Source organism: Psittacula echo, assembly GCF_963264785.1.
Source record: "Psittacula echo genome assembly, chromosome: 4".
Classification (NCBI taxonomy): domain Eukaryota; kingdom Metazoa; phylum Chordata; class Aves; order Psittaciformes; family Psittacidae; genus Psittacula; species Psittacula echo.
This window is the reverse complement of record NC_137738.1, coordinates 47,963,867-47,986,140: the sequence shown is the minus strand read 5'-3', so window position 1 is coordinate 47,986,140 and position 22,274 is coordinate 47,963,867. Positions and strand designations below refer to the sequence as shown.

Here is a 22,274-nt window from a genome sequence, read left to right as displayed (position 1 = left end):
TTCAGTTCTTCGCACATCTGGATAGTACTCACCTCTTCTTTGCCACTGTCTGGCACCCTGCAATAGACATCTCCAGTGGACGGATTATAGGAGTCTATGTGGGAGGAACAAGGAACAAATTTGCCACCTATAAAGTTTTCCAGCACCAAGAGATCCTTTGAGTGAGCCATCATTAGCCGCTTGCTTAATCGGTGATTTTTTTCTGCAAGGTGTCAGGTTGGATTAGTAGGTCTGTATGCATTTGCACAGCAAGTCTGAACTCCTCCCCCTCTCTCCGTTTTCCCTGCACCACTCACTCACGAGGGGAAAAAGCCCTGGCAATAACAGCAGAAAAGAGGAAAGGGAGGGAGGTGGAAATTAGTGTTTCTGTGACACTCGGCTCTTTTCTAGGAGTTGAAGCAGGGAGGCAGGACCAGCTTAGTTGTTAGAAACGGCTCCTGTCTGTAGGAAATGAAGTACTAAAGAAGGGGAGAAAAAGAATAATTCGACAGGGAAATTTCTCCCTGCGTCAGTTCTTCAAGCTACAGTCTGAAGCCATTTTGCCTCAACTATACAAAATAATTCAACACTCAAACACCAAGCCAAAGACCTGCTCCTTATCACCAGCAGAGACAGAGAAGAGCCACGTAGACGACCACGTCTGCGGCTCATGTTCACTGCTTGTCATCATCAATAGTTTTCCTCGTAACCGCAAAAACAATGCTTCTGCCAAACCAAAATACTTTAAACATAAGAAGCGCTCTTTTTTCCACCAGTATCCCCAAACATCAAACAATACAAGCAGCTGAATGGCCCCTCAATTCAAGAGTTGAGAAGAACAGTCCTTCCTGGTACACTCTGTTGTATGTTGTCAAGAAACCCAGTTTTTAAAAAAGAAGCAAGACAACAGGTTTACTGCTTTTCCTTCCACATATATTCCAGGGGAGATTACCTCACTTATAGAGAAGCCTGTTACGTATAATTAGGTTTTTCTTTAGCTTCCCAATAACCTGCCTGGTAAGAGCTGTATAAAAGAGATTTTTCTCCAACAGAGCATGCTTCAGAGTATCAAACTGCTCTAAGATTGCATGCCAACTTCTTGCATTCCAGAGATACTCTACATCCATATTAGACAGCGGTGTGTCGTCACCAGGAGATTGCAAATACCTCAATCGTCAGTTTATAAAGTTCTTGCATCCCATCCCACTGTCAAGCCATCATATCCCTTGTGGATCAGTGTGCAAATTATTTTGACTGATCAACAGTGATACATTTTTGTTGCACAACAGATCATTTATGCATCAACCAACTGGTGCCTCTGGGCAGAGTTCAGATCAGTGCTGAAAGGTGGTGCAGTCATACTGAAATTGGATCAGGTAATACCTCCAGCTCTCCAAAGTTACAAACCAGGAAAGCAAGAAGTAGCTTTTCGCTTGTCACAGAATAGTCTCAAAACCCAATGTAGGAAGGGTTATCAGAAGTTCATTCTGTATCACACTTCCTTATCCACAAACAGCACGGAATTTACTGAAGTCTTCAAACTGAAGACGTATTTCTTCTGCCTGTAGCACTTCCACTGTTCCCCGATGTTTAAGGCAACCTAAACATTTTCAAGGTTTTAAGGCAAGTTCAGGTGGAACAATTTCAACATAGGAGCTTGGAAGTACACAATCTCTGGAATCCAACAAGTGCACTGAACCTTCACAGCTGGCATGCTGAAACTGGTTAAGTATTTAAATGCAATGTCTTGATTATAGAAAGACATAACAAATAGTGTTAATTCATAAGCTTCAGTATTGGCAATAACAGTTTCAGATACTTCAGATTCGTAATGTTTTACAAAAGTCATTTCCACATGAAGCATTACTGATACTTCTATAATGTGCATGCAGTCAACAGTACAATTTATCTATCTGCATTATCAAGTGCAGGTATCTGCTGAACTGGGGCTAAAACATGTAAGTGCAAGAACAGTCACCTACCAAAAACAGGCATGTGGGAAGAGTTGATACAGACTGTACGTGACTTTGAACTAAACAACCATCATAGGCTTTTTGTGTTCTTCACTACAGAGGGCACAGCTTTACTTCAGTCAACCCCAGTGACTGATGCTCTGAAACGACCACTCTTTCCCCACTATGGTCAAAGAGGACCTGCGTACAGGTTCTGAAATACCTGAGCTCCTCTCACACTTCCTACTGAAAAAAAGTCTTCTGAGCTGTAGTAAAGCATGTCTGTCCTGAGCTTATGCTGGATGCAGCTGCAGGACTTTTTTCAGCTAGGAGGTTTCACTTGTCCTCTTACTGAAAAGTGAGAGGGAGTTACAGGCTCAAGTAAGCACAACAATTTGGCTTGAGCATACATCCCAAGAATAAACTCCCAGCTTTTGTTCAAAAGAGCACCAAGTCTGAATGAAAGAGACGTGCAGAATAACATGGGAAAAACTGAAGTTGTTTCTACAGAAAGATGAGGCACATGCCAGTTTCACATTTTAACTCATCAGTTTCATAGAATCACAAAATAGTTAAGGTTGGAAAGGACCTTAAGATCATCTAGTTCCAGCCCCCCTGCCATGGGCAGGGACACTCCACACTAAACCATGTCACCCACGGCTCTGTCCAACCTGGACTTGAACACCATCAGGGATGGAGCATTCACAAGTTCCCTGGGCAACCCATTCCAGTGCCTCAACACCCTCTCAGTAAAGAACTTCTTCCTTATATCCAATCTAAACTTCCCCTGTTTAACCCATTACCCCTTGTCCTATCACCACAGTCCCTAACGAAGAGTCCCTCCCCAGCATCCTTGTAGGCCCCCTTCAGATACTGGAAGGCTGCTATGAGGTCTCCACGCAGCCTTCTCTTCTCCAGGCTCAACAGCCCCAACTTTCTCAGCCTGTCTCCATACGGGAGGTGCTCCAGTCCCCTGATCATCCTCGTGGCCCTCCTCTGGACTTGTTCCAACAGTTCCATGTCCTTTTTATGTTGAGGACACCAGAACTGCACACAATACTCCAAGTGAGGTCTGATGAGAGCAGAGTAGAGGGGCAGGATCACCTCCTTCAACTTGCTGGTAACGCTCCTTTTGGTGCAGCACAGGATATGGTTGGCTTTCTGGGCTGCAAGCGCACACTGGCTCATGTTCAGTTTTTCATCGACCAACACCCCCAAGTCCTTCTCTGCAGGGCTGCTCTGAATCTCTTCTCCGCCCAACCTGTAGCCGTGCCTGGGATTGCCCTGACCCAGGTATAGGACCTTGCACTTCAGTCCTTTAACTTATGGTTAAACTTCATAATGTTGGCATCAGCCCACCTCACAAGCATGTCGAGGTCCCTCTGGATGGCATTCCTTCCCTCCAGTGTATCAACCAAACCACACAGCTTGGTGTCATCGGCAAACTTGCTGAGGGCACACTCAATCCCACAGTCCTTGTCACTGACAAAGATGTTGAACAAAACATCTTTACTCTGAAACTTCCAAGTTATGGGAATTAAAGACTAATTTAACACAATTTAGCAGTGTTTAAATAACAAAAGATGAAGGAGCCAAGAATTATGCTCAGACAAAGTTATTTTATTATTCCTACAGTTTAAAAAATAAAATTAGCCAATGTTGGCACAGGTTCCACTACACAGCAAAAGAAAACTTATGTTTTTTTAAATAAATTTTGGGACAGAGAAAACAATCCCAAGATAATACTACCGGCCTTTCTCTTGAAACTAAAGTAAACAACTCTTTTTTTTCCCTAGAATATGCATTCAAATCAAACCTAAAAATATATTAGACCAATAAAGTTACTTTACTGAATTAATGTGCAGAAAAAAATAAAAAAAGGCAAATCAATGAAAATATGTAAACAATTTTATGTCTGGAAGTAAGGAGTTTATTTCATGATGATTCATCACCTTGTTCTCTAATTCAACTTTCTAAGATTTTTCCATCAAGCTTTCTGAGGGCCAAATTCTACATGGAGAAACACATGAGATTCTTGAGATTGAGAAGTGCAACATTAGCAGTTCCTTGTCAGTTGGTATCTTGTCCTGCAGTGGGAGAGACTGATGAAGGGCTCTCACACAATCAGACGTCTCACACAATCTTACTTTTGTCATCATCATCTTATCCCCAATTAATTGCACTTGTTCCTTCAACTGAAGTAACTGGATTCTTAAACAGAAGTTTGAGCATCTGAATGCATTTTGGTTGGACAGTGAAAGTTCTCGCACTACTGTCACTCTTTAATCTAAAAATACAAACAGATGGAAAAAACCATATGGTGAAAAATGAAGTACCAAATGTAAAATGATCGCAGCTTTTTTCCATATGATCTAGTTAGCTGTGCAAAAAATAATTCCTTTTGTTCTAAAATTCTCTTGAACAAGATTTATAAAATAGTAATTCCCAAACAGCTGAGAATTTAGTCTCCCATTCTACAGACACAGGGCATCACAGACCTAAATAAGACCCCATTCACTTCAAGTTAAACTTACTGAAAAATGGGTACAAGATTAAAGCCCTAATTTTGTATCCTACTTAAGACAACGCAGATTATTAAGAGCATTAAAGCTCCATAAAGACCAGAGCACAGCATACCTATGCACACAGGGACAAGACAGAAATTCTTCCCAATTTTTTGACATTAAATGATTCATCTTTAAGTCCCCGTACCAGAACTAGGTTAATCGGACTAAACTGCTCTCCCTCAGGCCTAGAATTAGAAGTTATATTCTAAACCAAAAATCCTAGGAAAATTTTGTTAATGTGATAGAGGACATTCATATCTTTTGATCCTAATAGGAGGCAAAACATTTCTATTTAGCCCCACAGCCTTTGCTTCCTCTCACACAGGCATCAGGAAGACTCAAATGTACAACTGTCTTTAATGCTAACAGAAAAGATCTGGGACCCAAACTAGCCACAGTAAATTGACCAACACTTCTTATTTACAAACTACTTCAGGTATATTTATACAGACAATCAGGCTTTGGAAAGACTAATGTATGTTAAAATAGTTAAGGTTAAATAAACCTTAGCTTTAAACTCCAGAGAGGAGGGAAAATGCACAACATTCAACAATTTAAACTGAGTCATTTTTGCTCCAAATAAATTGAACAGAACTGTGGCAAGTTTTCCTCACATCTTGCTAAAGCACTGTCTCTTTTTAAGAAGAATAAATTCACTTTTTAGACCAAAGGGTGTAAAACAGGTCTTAACCATAAAAACTGAATGTTACATGAAAGTTAACACCATTCTTTTACAGAACAGAAAGTCTGCTACAAAAATGCCATACCTCTGTGACAACTCCTGCAGCAATAGTGGAACCACTGTAGCGTAACATAAACCTCCCAAGCTCTTTAAAATCTTTATACAACTCTAGGGCAACAGGTCTTTGAGTCTGTAGTTCTATTAGAGCATTCTGTCCTTTAGACAAGAACCTACAGATAAATAAGAAGAAAACTCTATTATAAATATATGCATGAATTAAAAAGAGAACAGCAAATAAATGAAAAAAAAAATTAAAAAGCCAAAAGTATTATGATCAAGCTTGATTTCAAGTATAACCAAAGCCACCAGACTGAAAACTCATTTGCCTGGAGCATACCTTTTAGAAAGACAGCCAAGTTTTCTTTAAAAGTTTCTAGAGAAGGGCATCAACATTTAGCAAACCATTTTAAAGTTAATTACCTCATGTAATACATGTTTTTTTTTCACGTCCAGTGGAAATCAAGCCCTGTTTCAAAATCAAAAGCCAATCCTTTGCTCTGTAGTAATGATTTTGATTTCCATTACCTTTCAGCAGCAGTTTCAGCAATGCAAAAGGATTATTCTGATAACACTGTGTCTCAGATAGCATTTCTACCCAAACAGCTTTGAATAACTAGAAGGAAGTTCCCATAGATTAACTCGTATGGGAAGATACCCTAAATCTGATTTTCTCTTACCCGCTGTCTAGTTGAGCTTATTTTAGACAGTAACCCCTCTCCAGAACTATATCAAGCAGAAAAAAAAAACCCAACCAAACAGCCAAACAAACAAAAAAATTCTTTAAGTATAGGGCTGGTGATGTAGGATTCACTACAAATTCTGCAAGTGACCTTGCGCAAGTCATTTTACCTCTCAGGTGCTTTGCATTTATCATGTTTGGTACGAGTTTTTTCACTCTGTAATCTAAACATGAAACCAGCTAAAACAATGAAAGTCTATTCTTTAAACACATCATTGTTTCATAATAGAATATGCTCAGTGCGTAAATACATACACTAATCAAAAGAGCCCATTTCTTAAATAATTATTAACTATTCAAAATAAATACTTACTTAGGTTTACTCTTTGTCACTTCACCAGTGCTTTTGTGCAGGACACTCAACAGTCTTCTAATAGTAGCAGGTTCACTCACAGTTTGATAGTGTAGAAGTACCTAAAAATAATTTTTTCTGTTATTAAACATCCTACAATCATCAGAAATCCCAGGTGTTAAAAACCTCAACTTCTTTTAAGACTCATTTTTTGAAAAAATGCTCATAAAACTTCTCTCATAGGAATCTCTGCCCCACGATCAGTAATTGTTTTTAGTTCCTAAACTTTGTGATGTGTATAGTTTATTTAGATTATATTTTATATATATATATATTTTATATATATATATTTTATTATAGATTATTTATTAATTCATCATAAACACATTGTTCATTCTTAAGTGTTTTGCTTTTGCCACTTCAGTGTAGTACCACAGCATGAACTGGTACTTTATTTATTTTAAAGGTATCTTACAACTAAGTTCATCATTATACTCCTACAAGGCGTAAGCTTTCAAAAGGACAGCCTAATCTGACTGGTGGAACTCATGTTCTCTGAAATGGCAAAGCTATGCATTAAAAGCCATTAAGAATATACATAAGCAGCCACAATAGCCCCTTACATCCTCTTCAAAACACAGAAGAATCTGTTTCATCCAGACAGGTGGAACTGCTTCTGGATGCTAAATGCCTCCCATATTTGGGGAGTTGAACATGGACAGAGAAAGTCCTGAGCAAGCTGTAATGAACATAGGAACTTTCACAGACACTTACAGGAAATCCTTTAGTGATTGGAACCTCAATATTGAAGATGAGAACCCGAGCTCTGAAACGAGTGCAAACTTTGATGGGTTCCTTGGGATCACAATATACACAGCCAACACTACAAGAGAGGTGAACAAAATAAACTGATATATATCTTGACATACAAATGTTAATCACTGCAGTGGAAAAAGACAAACATTTAAGACAAGTAAAGCAAAGACAACACCACTTTAATATAACCTAAGGGTGGAAAAAAAAAACCACAAAAACAAACCACCAATCAGGAATACCATATTAAAGCCTATAACGAAATTAATTCCTAGACAATGTCTACGGTACTCTTTGTGGGTATGCATGAGGAGGTCTGTCTAGTTCAGTGAACAATTACGTCCATTGCTAATCAGTTTCTAAAAATGTCAGTGTTTCCTGTGCGTAGGTACTTTGAAGAATTAAGACTTTCATTCAGAGATGAATTGTTCCAGAGCAACAACATAAATTACTGCAGGGTGCCCAACGCTGTAGTTCTGCTGCCTACAACTCAATTATTTTGTGGATAAAGAGACACTGTGATCAGAACTCTCAAAACTTAATCTCTCAGCAGCTTTTTCAAAATACTTTACATGGAGTCACAGGAAAGCTGCTGCTCTTTACAAGTCAGGTAGACTAGACTTAGCTTTTTCACAGTAGCTAGTTTTAGCCATCTAAAGTGAAAGGAAAATTAATCCCATCCAGAAAAACATGACTGAAGAGAATGAACTGCACAATTAAATGTATCAAATTTCAGATGCAATCAAATTTCATCTCTATCAAGAAGACGTAAAACTTTGTACCTGTTCTTGACAAATCTAACATCTCCAAAAGATGAATGACATCAAGCTAACGAGGCCTTCATTCAACAAGCAGAACAAGACTTCTCCTCCTCCCCCCATTTACCACAGAGAATCATACCCCATTACAAGATGGCAATACAGAAAAGCCCAAATTTTTCCCTTTAAACACAGAGCGTAAGTTTGCAAAACTAGCAATGCAAGGATTTTTTCGAACAGTAGCTTGAAAGTTTAACCTCTGAAGTCCAAATGGATTGTAAAAATGGGGAATGAATTATGGGTCCAACTTTCTAACCTGAACAAAAACTGACACTTACCTAAAAGCTTGAGGCTAATGCTTAGCATGAAACCTATAGACTGAAACAGACACTAAGAGATTTGCTGTGTCTCACTGAATGTGATCCCCAAAAAATGAGGCGGCAAAACATGTACCAAAACAAATGTTACGAGCAGCTAAATGTGTTGAATAAATAGTTTACATCAATTCCACTTGTCCAGATTTACTTATTGGTAAGCAATAGCAGTCATCGATATGTTTTGTTAGAATGGTTTATGATTCAACAAGCTCTTCAAAAATCTTTTGTTTCATTTAGCAACAAGCATACTTAATTCAGCAATTAAAATGTCCAAGGACAAGTCTTAAGGTCACCAAGACTTCGAAGATTACCAGTGTCAGCACTAGGGCAAAGTATGAACACTAACAGTATTCTTCTGAGGTAGCCGTTGTACATGTAGCAGATGTTTCCAACGTCTGTACACACAAGCCAGGTGATAGGCATCACTTTGGTTTTAAATATCCTGGTAGCCACATCATTCTTCAAGTAAACCGCTGATTGTTAAGTGTAATAGTTATACAGCTTTTCATTAAAAACAAACCGTTACTTAGACTGAAACCCAGTTCTGCTCACTTGATTTTGATGATATCCATGCCGGTCAAAGTGAGAGTAACGTGATCTCCTGCTGCAGCCCAATCAACTGGTTCATCATGCAGTGTGATTCCTGGAAATGAGTAAGAACAGAACCTCACAGTGAAGTACCTAGGTTCTGAGCTACAAACAAACAGCTCTATTTGGGCCATTTGTGCTTCATCAACCATTACTCATCAAATTTCAGTATGAATGGGTTGAGAGTAAAAGCTTTTTAACTGAGAAGACTGAGGAAGCCTTTATTTCCCCTTGGTGAGGACTCACTTATTCTCTCACCCCACCCTGCACAACAACATGGCTTTATTTAAGCCAGAGGAGGGGACATGGCACTTGTCACAGAGTGCAAATGACGCACTCTCGAAAATGCTGCAGTACTAAATATCTCCATATCTGCCCCACCCATCCTTTGAGGCACACGCACACCCTAGACCGCATCTTTCATGTACTTTAATGGTACTGTGTCAACTTTCATTTACCTTAAGTGGGTTTGCTGACTCTTTCATAAAAAAAAGCATAACTGATGCCTACCATTCACAACGTCGTGTCTATTCAAAAGCACCTTTAAAAGTAACTATGTTCCGATTTTGATGTATTTTAACCTGGTTTATAAGACAACCTGGCTGGTGGGTATGGACAAAACTAAATGCTCTTGAACTAACATTCTGAGGTTTCTTGTAGACACCACGAAGGCAACTTAAAAAACCCCACTTTTTATGAATCCTGCATATATTAATAGGATCAGTTCTATTTTACTACAGACTGATCTGCAAACCTGTTCCGAAAACCACATGCCAGAAAGCATCATTCAGTTACATTCAGTACTGGTTTTTTAAGCAGGGGATACAAAATACATCTTTTCAATGCTACTTCTTCCACTCGCAAAACAGGAATGGCTACAGTGGTCTGATACCGATATTTATCTGCATTACTGTAACATTCCTGTGCACATGAATAATGTGCACACAACTGTATAAAACAGGCACAAGGAAGAGCTTCCCAAATGAGCACTGAACAAGCTGGCTCTGGAACTGAGCAGGACAGTCGAACCTGCACACTGCTTAATTCAGGATAAATAGTTAGATACAGAAACCTATTCATTTACTTTGAGGACTTAATTTTTTATTCATTGGTCAATGTAGGAAAATAATAATTTTGTCTTTTTGTTTGCACATGAAATAAAAATAACTCTGCAGTATAAAGACAGCAAGCTTAATTAGGAAGCAGCTAAACATTTAATGTCTTGACTTAGCTATTCCTCTTTCTAGAAATCATATGTATTGAAATTTAAATCCAAATTTCTACTCTTTTGTAGTTTCTCAGGACAATTATATCCTGAATGTCTGCATATTATGAAAGGATCAGTGACAAATCTCATGAACATCAAACAGCAGAGACTTAATGCTCAAGCTTTTCCACATCTAATTCATAAGATTAATTTCTAAAGGTTTTTCAAAATCTTCACACTTCCTAACAGCAGTAATGCTCCACAGCAAAGCTGAATATTAATGATTCCTGAACTGCATATTTTTATAGACATTGCTGGAACTCAGACGTTTCTACAGGGTCTTCATAAAGCAATGCCAAAAGTCATGAGGCTGTAACATCAAGAATATTTGATGCAGTGAAAAAAAAAAAAGGTAAAAAATAATAATGCAAGATTTCACATACTCTTGATAGACACATTTATACAGACATAGTCACATCTAAAGAAATCCGTTTTATGCTTTCACATTTTATGTTTGACAGTTAGTATCAGTTTGACAGGCCGTTACCATTTCAGTAACTGCTTCTAGCCCAGTATTGACCTGAAAGTAAACACACTTCTGAAGACTGTACCTTTTGCAGTGCAAGTTTCATTGGGAGGCATTGCCAGAAGTCGTTCTCCAACCTGAATATAGCCTGCTTCTATTTTACCAGTCACACAAAATCCTGATCCTTGGTCTGTAATAAACACAGTAATAATTTCAGAACACTCTGTAATAAGGTTAATTTCCCATCACAAGTTAGCCCTGCAGTAATGCATAGGTAAGTTTTTAATATAATGAAGATGGGTTTTTTCCCCCCAGCAGTGTTCTGTATTTGCAAGTTAGCCAGCTATGCATCATAATGAAAATGAAAGATTAAATTCAAAACCTTTAGATCTCATGTTTTTCAGAACTAAGCGAGAAATATCCTTCTTTAAACAAATGTAGATAGATGAAGAAATATTTTCTAGTTTTTCAATATTAGATTAAGCCACTTAATGTATAGCAATTTTATTTAATTCAGCACACTCTTACTACGATTACAGATAAAAAGCATGCCACAGACCTTTCATAAAAATTTTCATGCATACAGGTGAAAATTCCTATGACATTTACTGTTTAACTGAGTCAGAATCCAACATGTTCTGTCTGCGTATTTACTTTTATTCCTGGGAAGCCAAAGATTGATTCAGTCCTATTATATATGAGGAGCTATTATAATGGTATTTGACTTAAGTATTTCTGAATAAAAGAGCTGCAAAGTTTTTCTTCTTCAATGTCCTAATACTCTGTTCATTATTTGAATGATGTCAGTTATTTTCAATAGATGTTCTACGCATGCACGTTTATGCATGTACACCTTAAGAAATGCCTCATCTTCCTAACATGTGTTTGCAGGTGTATTTAAAAAGAATCCTCTGAAGTGATTCTACAATGACATTTTCAGTACCCACACAAAAATCAAATATACCTTTTGCTGAACATCAGGCAGAAGCAAGCATCTCAGTATTTTGTGGGTCACATTATTTTAAAAGCTTCATTTAAAGCTGAATTCAAAAGAGCAAGCTCAAGATTTCAGGTCACATACTACCAACTTGCTCTTTTGCATTCAACACCATTATTGATGAATGCTTCCATTTATCTAGCTGTAAAAATACTATCAGTGCCTGCAAACTGATTTTCCTTCGTTCTAACAACCGAAATGATTGCAGTCAATTAACAGATGACACTGGCCGTCAATAGAACAGAAACCTGGAGAAGCAGATACGTGCTAGAAAAAGAATCCCCAAGTTATGGTATAAATAGCAATACAATATGGTACACAAAAAACTCTGAAGCTGGCTCTGCAAGCACTTGAAGGCAACCAGAACCATGAACAGGTTCCCAACCACAATCAAGAATCATTTCTTTTCCCCAGAACATGACCAGCTTTGGCTTAGTACACTAGTGTGGTGTTTGAAGCTTTGTCCTCTCTCCCATGCTGATTGCTTCTTGCAAACTGTCAAGTTTCTTCAGCTCCCCATGAAATCAATGCAAGCACAAAACAGACAGAGGGGGACAGAATCAGGGCGTATAAATGGCCTCATATCTTTGTATCATGGTACTCAGGTTCTGTGAGGCCATGTTCTTTGTCCTCAGGATTTGGACACTGGACAAAGCTTTTCAAATGTCAGGTCAAGTCATAATCTCTTATGCTGTCTAGGGTAAGTGGATACTGAAGAGAATTACAGGGACCTCCTGCATCAGGATATAGTTTGCCTGGAGAGAATATTAGGAGGGCTATGGAGGACAACAGCTAAACTCAGGCTGAGGTAGATGAATCACGTATGTGGGTAACCTTAATAGAGAAAGGGGTTTTCCAAACTACGTAACAGTACACTCAGCACTCTCACTTTTTACACATTTCTATGGACAGCATGCACAGGCACTGGAACAGAGCTGAGAACAACTGTTGCTTCATGTACCTGCAGCTACTTCCTCTGGTGGCATCCAAGTTAATTAAGTTTTGAAATCACAAAATAAGTAAAAAAAAAAAAATAGCCTAAAAAACACCTAAAAGGCCACATTTAGTGAAAAACTCTGTATATGTAAATTGAGTCTCTCCCAAAGCCATTATTTTTTGCATACCTTATCAAAATAGATTTAATCAAAATTGCTCATTTTGTGAAACTTAGCTCAACACAGAAGTGGTTATTACAACAAAAAGTTGTGAGAATATTTTGAAAGATCTCAATCAATAATCTCAACACACTTTCCCATAGCTCACAAAATAAAAAAATAAATAAAAATAAAATTAAAAAAATTACAGTGACTGCCTAGATGACAACACTAGTATTAAAACACTAGGGTGAATTCTCATGCAAAGTTTCAATACTTAATGTTATAGCATCAGTACCTTAAGTCAGCCAACACAGGGCATGTACAGCATCTAGTGTTTTCTCAAAGACTCACATGAAAACTGCAGAAAACTGATTTTTCCAGTTACAATCAGTATCTTGGTTTGCTTGTACTTCTGCTATAAGCACCCCATATATAAAGTACAGCTTATTTTAAAATATGGAATTCAATAATAATATTTAGTAACAATTTTTTTATGACATTTCAAATCACGCTGTCATTTAGTTTGCAACATTTGTCAAGGGACCTATGGAAAGTTTCAACTGGGATGAGTGTTACAAACCCTATTTCTTCTAAGTTACCTGTAAATGTCAATGTATTTAACTGAAAAAAAATATCAAGTTTGCCATTAAGACCTTAAGGGCTCAAGGCAGTCTGGTTTATCCAGACAATGAGAATAAGAACTGGTTGTAGGTACTTGCTGTCCATTTCTCTATTAGTGCTAGAGAACTGCTACCTGCCTTTCATTAAATCCTTGGCTGGTTATAGCAGTCTCACCACCACTACACTTTTCTTCCACCTCACCCCCCAAATTTTTATACAAAAATGAAGGAATTTATCATTATTTACAGCTACAACAAAGAACATAAAATGAACAAGTCAAACTTTCTTAAAATCCAGGAGTAGAAGGTAAACAGGCCTGAAGTCACACTCATAAAAAGTTTGAGAAACACTCATGTAGACAACAAGAACCAGTTTTGGAAAGAGAAACTCCCAAATTCTATCTCACAGAACCATCAACTCATTACATAGCCAATTAGCTGGTCATGCAGATTTTCTTCCTCAAATTCTTTTCCAGTGTGTTTTTCCTTCAGCAGTACTATCTAAAATTTGACAAAGAACAGTGCTTGAAAACTCACTATTCTTGTTCAAGACTACCAATACACATAAAGGATCCACTTTAAGTCTTATTTTTAAGCATTTTTCAACACTTGTATTAAATATTGGTGAAAATATTTAAAAACAACCAACCTTTAAAAACATCAGCAACACACAACCTAAATGGTTTATCCACTGATCTCTGTGGTGGCTTGAAAGAATCTGCAAATAAATTGATAAGATCTTTTAGAATTCCTGTATTCAGTAACTATCTCAACAACTTCTCACCTAGGGATAAATCAACTATATTGCATTCCACAGACTTTGTCCCACATTTCCCCACAATAAAAGTTTTGACATAGATTTTTACATAGATTTGACCCAGGTACATCAGTTTTTAAATGAGGAAAAACTGCACTCACCGATTTGCTCTAACAAACACTTTCCTTTATACCACTGTGTGAGGTCACTTATCTGACCCCTGGTGACCAGATTTTCACCACCAAGGCCACTTGTTGGGATATAAGCCACATCTGATTCCTAATTAAAAGGAAGTTAAACATATATTAACAGGATCTTCAAGCAGAAGCAAGGAGTGCATTTTTTCAATATTATGCAACTAAGCTATGTAAGAACAGTTTGCAGATTCATATTTCCCCTGGAGGAGGCAGATTTCTCAATTGATCCATTTCCTTTCAGTTTACTTCTTGTCTGATCACAGTGCTCCAGCAAAGGGTTGGAGATATTTAAACACAATGATAGCAACATTAACAACTAGAAACTGATTTCAGGTAACAAACTCCAATTTTATATCTGACAGGCAAAACTTCCATTTGAAATGCTGGTTTATGCATAGGGATTACAGGAAGGCCACAGCCAGTCCAAATGAGGAAACATGAGAAGAACATTCAAGAATGGCTAATGGAGAGTTTTCTTATGAGATCATAATCCAAACTGACAAAGCTTTGGTATAAAACTCCCTACCATTATTCATGCAATCCTGAACATTAACGCAGATGATCCTTGGTTTGCTCTGTTTTATAGACAACAATCCCAAGAAACTACAAATGAGGTGAGTGCCCCAAAGATTCAACAGACCTAAAACACAGATGATGATGACAGAAAACTTATTGACCCAGGGCTCAACATACATCCAACCAGTACGAAAAGGAATCTGCTATGCTATGTGCACATAGCAGCAGAAGGGAAGTGATACAAAATAACCTGACTGTAAGAAAAGCTTGTTCTACTCAAATGCCTGAGCAAAGCAACAAAGATCTCAGAAACTTACATTACCTTAAAGCCAGCTTGTTTCAGAAATTGGCCAAGTTTACTCGTAATTTCCTGAAATCTTTCCTGTTGCCAATTGACCTAAAAGAGAAAAATATTACGATAATAAAATTTTAGATTTTTTAACTATGACTCCAACATACAGCTGCATGTCATCAACTTTGTAGTACCAGTAGGTGTTCTTCACACAGAGGAGCCAATGAATTTATAAACATGAGATTTCCAGGTGGTTTCATAGTTGGACACATAAGAGCATATTAACAATTACTGATAGCAAATAACACACCACTACTTACCTTGCAAGCCCCTTTAGTAGGATTTGTCCTTGAACAGCTCCTTTTTTTCTTAAATTCACTCAAAATTCATATTCAGTAAGAATATATACAATATATACACAATAATAATCTGAAATACAAACTAGTAATACCTAACACACCTTACAGGCTTAAATAAAGCTCTTGGGGTCTTGACCTGAATGACCACCAAGATGCCCTTGAAGATGCCACTGGGTTAACTAGTACTTGTGAAAATCTAACATAACAAGAAGGACCCCCACTCATTTTAGCACCGAAACTATCTTGTCTGCTTTGAAAACATACCCATCAATAAAAAAAAATCGTAAAGTCTAAGCACAAGAGACAGAGCTGAGAATCAAAGAAAGACACAATATTGATCCTTAAACTTAGGGTCCACAATCCTAGATGGAAACCCTGCAATTGCATGAAAAAATTAAGCATGTACCTGGTCCATTTTATTGACTGCAACAGCTAGCTGTGTCACTCCAAGAGAGCGCACTAATAATCCATGTTCTCGAGTTTGTCCTCCAGTCTCAAACCCTGCTTCAAACTCTCCTCTGCTAGCATCCACAACCAAAATAGCCACATCAGCCTAGATTAAAAAAAAAGAAAACAATCAATCAATCAAAAGTGGTTAAGAGGTGGAAATAATCTGGGTAAGTATGTCAATCAGCAATAGTTCACACAAAACATACTCTGAACAGGAGAAATCCTGATACGCTTCACATGTAACTTAGGCTGTGCAATCCTATCCGTGTCATGCCCACTTTGGTGAGATATTATGGCATTATGTCACCTCATGTCATAAACCATCATTTTCTGTTAAACACAAGCCAACTCATGATTTCGGGAACCTGTCCTCTTTAAACTGCCCACTACAGATGTGCTGCACAGACTTCAACTGAACAGAAAAAGTCTGTGCTCTGGAACCTTAAGAACAGATATAAGCACACCATCCAGTTCTCCCTGCTTCAGTACTGACACCTTCACAGTAAGTAGCTGTAAAAATTACAGATAGATCACCTCACTATACAATTGGGATAACCGGTCAACTGCATGTTGAATGTGGATATCTCACAGCCCACTCAAGACGCTGCAGCATGCCAAAATCACAAGGTGGAAATGAAAAAGTAGCCTGTTTTATAATCTAGGCAAACTGCCACAGCATTAAGAGAAGAAAGGTATCACACAGTCTACAGCACTGCATAAAAGTCAGCATATAAGCACAGGGAAAAAAACCCACACTTTGCTGTTAGCTTTAAATGCTGCTAATATTCCTTCTACTTTTCCTGCTTTTGCAAGTAACAGCCAGGTAGACCGCCATCATGTACCAAGCAATGGCGACAGACATGAATAGAGGTATTGCTGACAAGAGGTAGGTATAAGACAATTTCATAAGGCTGATGAGATGGACATCACGAAAAGAGAAGAAAAAGTGGTACTTTCTTTCCTTACACACTTATGCTTCAGGATACCAAGAGAAGGAACAGAGGCAGCACACTGTTCTGGCTCTGAATTCCCCTCACTTCATCCTAGGCATGAAATCCCCACAAGTCAGAGACAGCACAACCGTGAGAACGGGAAAAGGATGAGGGATGAATTTCCCCACAGCTCTCAGCCTCTGAAGTGCACTGCGGTGAATTTCTCCCTCAAAAAAAAGGACATCCTGTATTTTCTAAACCATAAAACTGTGCCTCAGGACTTACGTGAATTAACCATATGTATCAAAGGCTAGATCCTGGCCCTGATAAGGCGATTTGCATTCTGTGTAACAGCAGTTGGGGATTCACCTCCTAACAGAATTCAGGCATCAGAGCTATTTCCATGTTTGCTTTCTTCCATGCATTGCTTCAGTGCTGAGTGTAGCTACTCTACCAGGCAACAGAAACTTGCAAAGTTTCAGTGATTCCGTAAACAGGCTTCAGAACAGACCAGCCCTTCACCATCCTGAGAGCTGAGGGAACACAGAGATATCAAGTCTTATTTGGCCCACCCCATCTTCTGCTGAATTGATAGAATTGCTGGTGGATCTGCAAGTCTTAATGCTTCTGCCTCTATTATTTTTCCCCCAAAAGACCAACTAATTTAAATTGAAGTTGTAAAGAAAATGGCTTGGTTGAGCCAACATTTTCCATTGTTCTGAAACTAAAAATTTCACTTCTAATTTTAAAACTCCTAAACTTCCTACAAGATACGCTCCACAATACAGATGACTGTACAAGCTCTACACCATAATTTGCAAACTTCTGCCTATTCTGCAACCTAACCACTGGGTCACAAGTTCTGAACTCTTACCCAGGCTCTGCTTCAGAGCTAGAGCAGAACCTGGGGCAAGTCAGTCTTCCTACAGTATTGTTCTTTATCTGTAAAATCATACTAACAGTATGATCCATCCTTACTGAGATCTCAAGATAAACTCACATTTCAGATTGTAATGACATGCACAAAGTAAAAACTTCTACACAGCAGCTTAGCTTCAGAAAACAAAAAAACAAAGCAAAAAAAAAAAACCAAACCACAAAACCTTTGATTACAGCTCTACCATGGAGTTATCAATTCTACTATCTAAAAAAGGGTGCCTTTAAGCGGAAAATTTTCACACTTTTTATGTCATGTAACCGTTATTCTTCCAACCTTCTGATTTATTATTTTTATAAATTAAATTACTAACCTATATGAGAATGGGAAGTGTCAAATACTTCTGTCTTTACCTACTGTTCCTAAACCAAGCTGTAGTAGTCTCTGCAAATGTCCTATTGACAACACAGATGCACTCTGCATAAACTGTTATCTACGTTATGCTTTCATATTCATATAAAATATACTGTTAAACAGATGCCCCTTGTTTGACCTTTCCAGATCCTTTTTCCTTTAAGCTCAAAACCACTTAGTCTTTACCTACAAATCCATTTTCACAGAACTTCTTGCTGAGTAGACATATGGCACATCTGAATAGCTTTCAAAGCTCAACTCTGATGTTATCAAACTGTAACTTAGTATTCAAATTACTTCCCTGATAAAACTCTCCTCCAAAATGTTAACGTCCCACTATTGCCTTTAAACAAGCACATTCTTTTTAAGTTTAGAAAACTCATGAAAACCTCAAAGGTATCTTAGCACCATCAATGATTTCATTTCACTTTAAGATTTAAAAAAGAAAAAAAAAAAAAAAAAAAAAAAGAAGAAAACAAATTTAAGAAAAGGTTTTAAATAATAATGCTATTGGAAAGAGTTTTAGACCATCACTACCTGTGCAGCTCCTGTGATCATATTTGGAATGAAGTCTTTGTGGCCTGGAGCATCCATCAGTGTAATTACTTTAGTCTTTGTCTCAAATTTGGTCATACCCACATCCATTGTCACTCCCCTTAAACAAAGCATACATGCAATGCACCATTAAAATTGCTTCAAAAGCTTTATCAAGTAAGCTATAAGAAACTCAATCCTGAAGTTACATGCTTCATAGATTTCATCTGATTTAGCCTGCACAAACAAATGAAAGAAACCTGCTTGCTGGAAAAGCAGACCTCTAGAGTTGCCTTTCAGTAACTGCAGTCATGAAGAAACAAGCACCCAGAATTCATAGTACTAACTCCATGCACCATGTACTGTGTCTCAACAAGCTCAGTGAGAACATGAAAATTGTACTCTGTATTTAAATCAGTGCTAATTCCACTTTTAACATTTAGTTCTTCAGAAAAAGATGATATAGAATAATGGGAACACAGCCAAGAATAAAAAAATAGAAGGTATGTGACTATAGGAATACAGTGACACATTTGCAAAGATCTACATGCAGAACTACCGATTATCAAGGAAGGATTACAGCACTTTGACTCAGTTCCACATCTCACTAATAATCACATGTTGTGCACAGGATTTGATTAGATGAATCCTATCACACGCAAGTATGTATCTCAGTAAGCCATCTGCATCTCCCTTCACAGATGATGAAGACTGGTATTTTCAAGCGACAAAACTCTCATGTTAACCTAGGTACTTAAAATATGCTACTTTCAATGACAATATAAACTAACAAAATAAACCTCCCTTACTGCCTTACTCCATGTTCTTCAGCATCAGTTTTCATTGTGAAGGTTATCTTTTCAACTATAAGTGCTTACATGCTATGAAACCTCGGATGACAAGTGATTGTAAAAATGCACACACATAAGAAAATGCTTTTTTTATTATTTTCTGAACACAGAATATCATGGATTTAGCATTATAATGTTCTTAGAAGCTCTTACATTTTTTTAATTTGCTTTACTGCTTCCTCATTAAATACTTTTTAAACAGGATAAAATTAAATCTTAAATTTTGTATTTCAAGCTATTACAATTTATGAAGAATATAATTTTATATTCAACGTAAGTCACATGATGAACTGGCATTTCAGTACTTGGATTATAATTCTGACACAATAGAAATATTTAACCTAGAACTTTTCATAAGAAATGATAAGCAAACTGAGAGAAATTTGGCAGCAATAAACCAGTAAGGCAGCTTTAAATGAACTAACTTGGCTATTAGATGCATTCTGCATTATAGTTTTCCACTGCACTCCACGGCATAGAAATACATAAAAAAAATACTCAACTCCTTATTCGCATTTCTTATAACCCGACAAAGATATTACTTTTTTCTTTTGGTAACACGTACTCAGACAGACAAAGAAAAATATTTGCTAGTAAGCATTGAGTAAATATTCTTAAACATTTAGGATATTTCTACCAAAGCATTATTACTAAATCTGTATTCCCTAACAGATGCTGTTCTTTCAGGAAAAAAAAAAAAAAAGGGTAATTTCCATTGAAAGATATTTCTACCTTTCTCTTTCTTCACCCGTTTCATCCAAGACCCATGCATAGGCAAATGAAGCTTTGCCAGCCTTCTTAGACTCTTGCTCATATTTGTGCATAGTTCTTTTATTCACATTTCCCAAAAGGTAGAGCAGATGACCCATCAAAGTACTTTTACCTGCATCAACATGTCCTATAGGGAGGGAAATAAATATTACAATAATTTTATTAATTTATGCATTTTAAACATAGTACAAGAAAAAATATACTAAAACATGAAAATAACATTCACTAATAATCCTTATGCAATCCATAGAGTCTCACAATACTGCAAAACAGAGATACAGAGTTTTTATTGAAACTGTCAGTAAGCATGACATCTATATAGCACCTCCAAATTCATACTAAAAAGAACACATTGACAGAAAGAAACCAAACCAAATTACATTTCACTATATTGTCCTAGTCAAGGACATCTGAATGCATTTTTTCCAAAGAACAACAACAGTCAAGCAGATGCAACTAAAACTAGTATGAGACTTCCCTTCCCTGTAGAGAGGATAGTTTTGCTTCTGTATCACTTCCAAATTCACTTAAGAAATTTTTAATCTCTATGCATGTCAAAATGTAATTTAACAGTATTACCTATTACCACCAAATTAAGCAGTTGCTTTCCTCCTTGCCTCTTCTCCAACTCTGCTTTCACATTTATTTGTGGTTTTGTCTTGCCTGACTTTTTTACTGGAGTAGGCACTGTATTCTGCTCTTCTGAAACCTGCACTACTTGTGAAAGAGTAGATTTTGAGGCTGCCTCAGGTACCCCAGAAGTTACACTGGCATCTTCAGCTGACAGTCCTTTCTGAGGTGTATCAGCATGACCATTTTCTTCAGCAATCACACTAGGGAAAAAAACAAACAAACAAAACAAAACAAAAAAAATAACAAAAAAAAAAAAAAAAAAAAAAAAAAAAAAACACAAAAAAAAAAACCAAGGAATGACAAAGAAGCCATAGAAATACAGGAGAGAAATTGAGTTTTTCCTTCACTATCATATAAGCCCCAGACAAAGAGTATGTGATAAGCCCATTAAGGTGGAAGCGATAAGCAGCTGGATACAAACTGCACAGATACCAGCTCTGAACATCTTGTCTGAAAAGCACTGTGTACAAAAGCAAGATAAGAAATAATCTTGTAAAATACATGAAACAGATAAACAACAGCTTCCCACAAGCCACTTTTTTTTTTAGAGAGGGAAAGGACAGTTGTGCAGAAGAACTACAAAAAGCTGGTTGTCTGAACTAAGAGCCCAAGTGAACTTTGAAGCATAGAGACTAAAACAGCTTCCACATACACTACAAGTATTACAGCTGAATGTAGCTATATTCTATTGTGAGAAGAGCAATATAGCATAAAATGTAGATACTAAGCATACCTGAGCTGCAATTTAAGCTGCAATGCTTATATAGAGTTACATTCATCATTACTTAGAAAAGTTAAAATTGGTAAAAACTTAAGAGGCATCTAGAATCAGGGACTACAGCAACAGGACAAGGATTAATGGGTTTAAATTTAAATGGGGAAGTTCAGGTTAGATGTAAGGAAGAAATTCTTTACTGTGAGAGTGGTGAGACACTGGAACAGCCTGCCCAAAGAAATCCCTGGCAGTGTTCAAGGCCAGGTTGGACAGAGCCTCGGGCAACATGATCTAGTGTGAGGCATCCCTGCCCATGGCAGGGGTGCTGGAACTAGATGACCTTAAGGTCCTTTCCAACTCTAACCATTCTATGATTCTGATTCTATGACTAAGGCAATTTGGATTCCCCAACTCACCTTCTCTAACACCCTGTTCTCCCATAGCTCACTGTACTAATCCTAATAGTAAATAATCCTAAATATATTATTCTCTTACACTGACTTTTAAATGGGAATAATTTCCTAACTTACACAAGTACTCTGAGAATATACAACATGATTCTTCACCTGTTATGACAAAGATGACCACTAAAAACATACGCTACGTAACATCTTCAAGAGAGCAAAAGCTTTCTTGCTGCCTGACAGAGCTTCAGGGTGAGGCACTAATGCAAACAGCAAGACAGGAATAGAAGCAGTTATTACAGGTGTGACAAAACTGTA

The 22,274-nt window shown here is 37.4% G+C and overlaps 1 protein-coding gene across 8 annotated transcripts in view; it reads right to left on the bottom strand.

The window, feature by feature from the left end:
• LOC308219863 (2-aminomuconic semialdehyde dehydrogenase-like) overlaps positions 1-22,274 on the bottom strand; it is a 70,274-nt gene that overhangs the window by 9,875 nt on the left and 38,125 nt on the right. For 5 of the 8 annotated variants that reach the window (XM_080615395.1, XM_080615396.1, XM_080615394.1 and 2 more), the window contains 12 exons: positions 20,784-21,037; positions 20,166-20,331; positions 18,586-18,703; positions 15,782-15,928; positions 15,047-15,121; positions 14,173-14,290; positions 13,904-13,972; positions 10,626-10,730; positions 8,772-8,862; positions 7,046-7,154; positions 6,293-6,393; positions 5,266-5,410 (listed from right to left, as the gene is read on the bottom strand). In XM_080615395.1, coding sequence (XP_080471521.1) covers positions 5,266-5,410; positions 6,293-6,393; positions 7,046-7,154; positions 8,772-8,862; positions 10,626-10,730; positions 13,904-13,972; positions 14,173-14,290; positions 15,047-15,121; positions 15,782-15,928; positions 18,586-18,703; positions 20,166-20,331; positions 20,784-21,037 — 1,498 coding nt within the window. Of the gene's footprint in view, positions 1-32; positions 314-3,270; positions 3,414-3,539; positions 4,219-5,265; positions 5,411-6,292; positions 6,394-7,045; positions 7,155-8,771; positions 8,863-10,625; positions 10,731-13,903; positions 13,973-14,172; positions 14,291-15,046; positions 15,122-15,781; positions 15,929-18,585; positions 18,704-20,165; positions 20,332-20,783; positions 21,038-22,274 lie in introns of those variants that run through there. The other 3 variants (XR_013956592.1, XM_080615398.1, XM_080615400.1) reach the window with 3 other exon arrangements.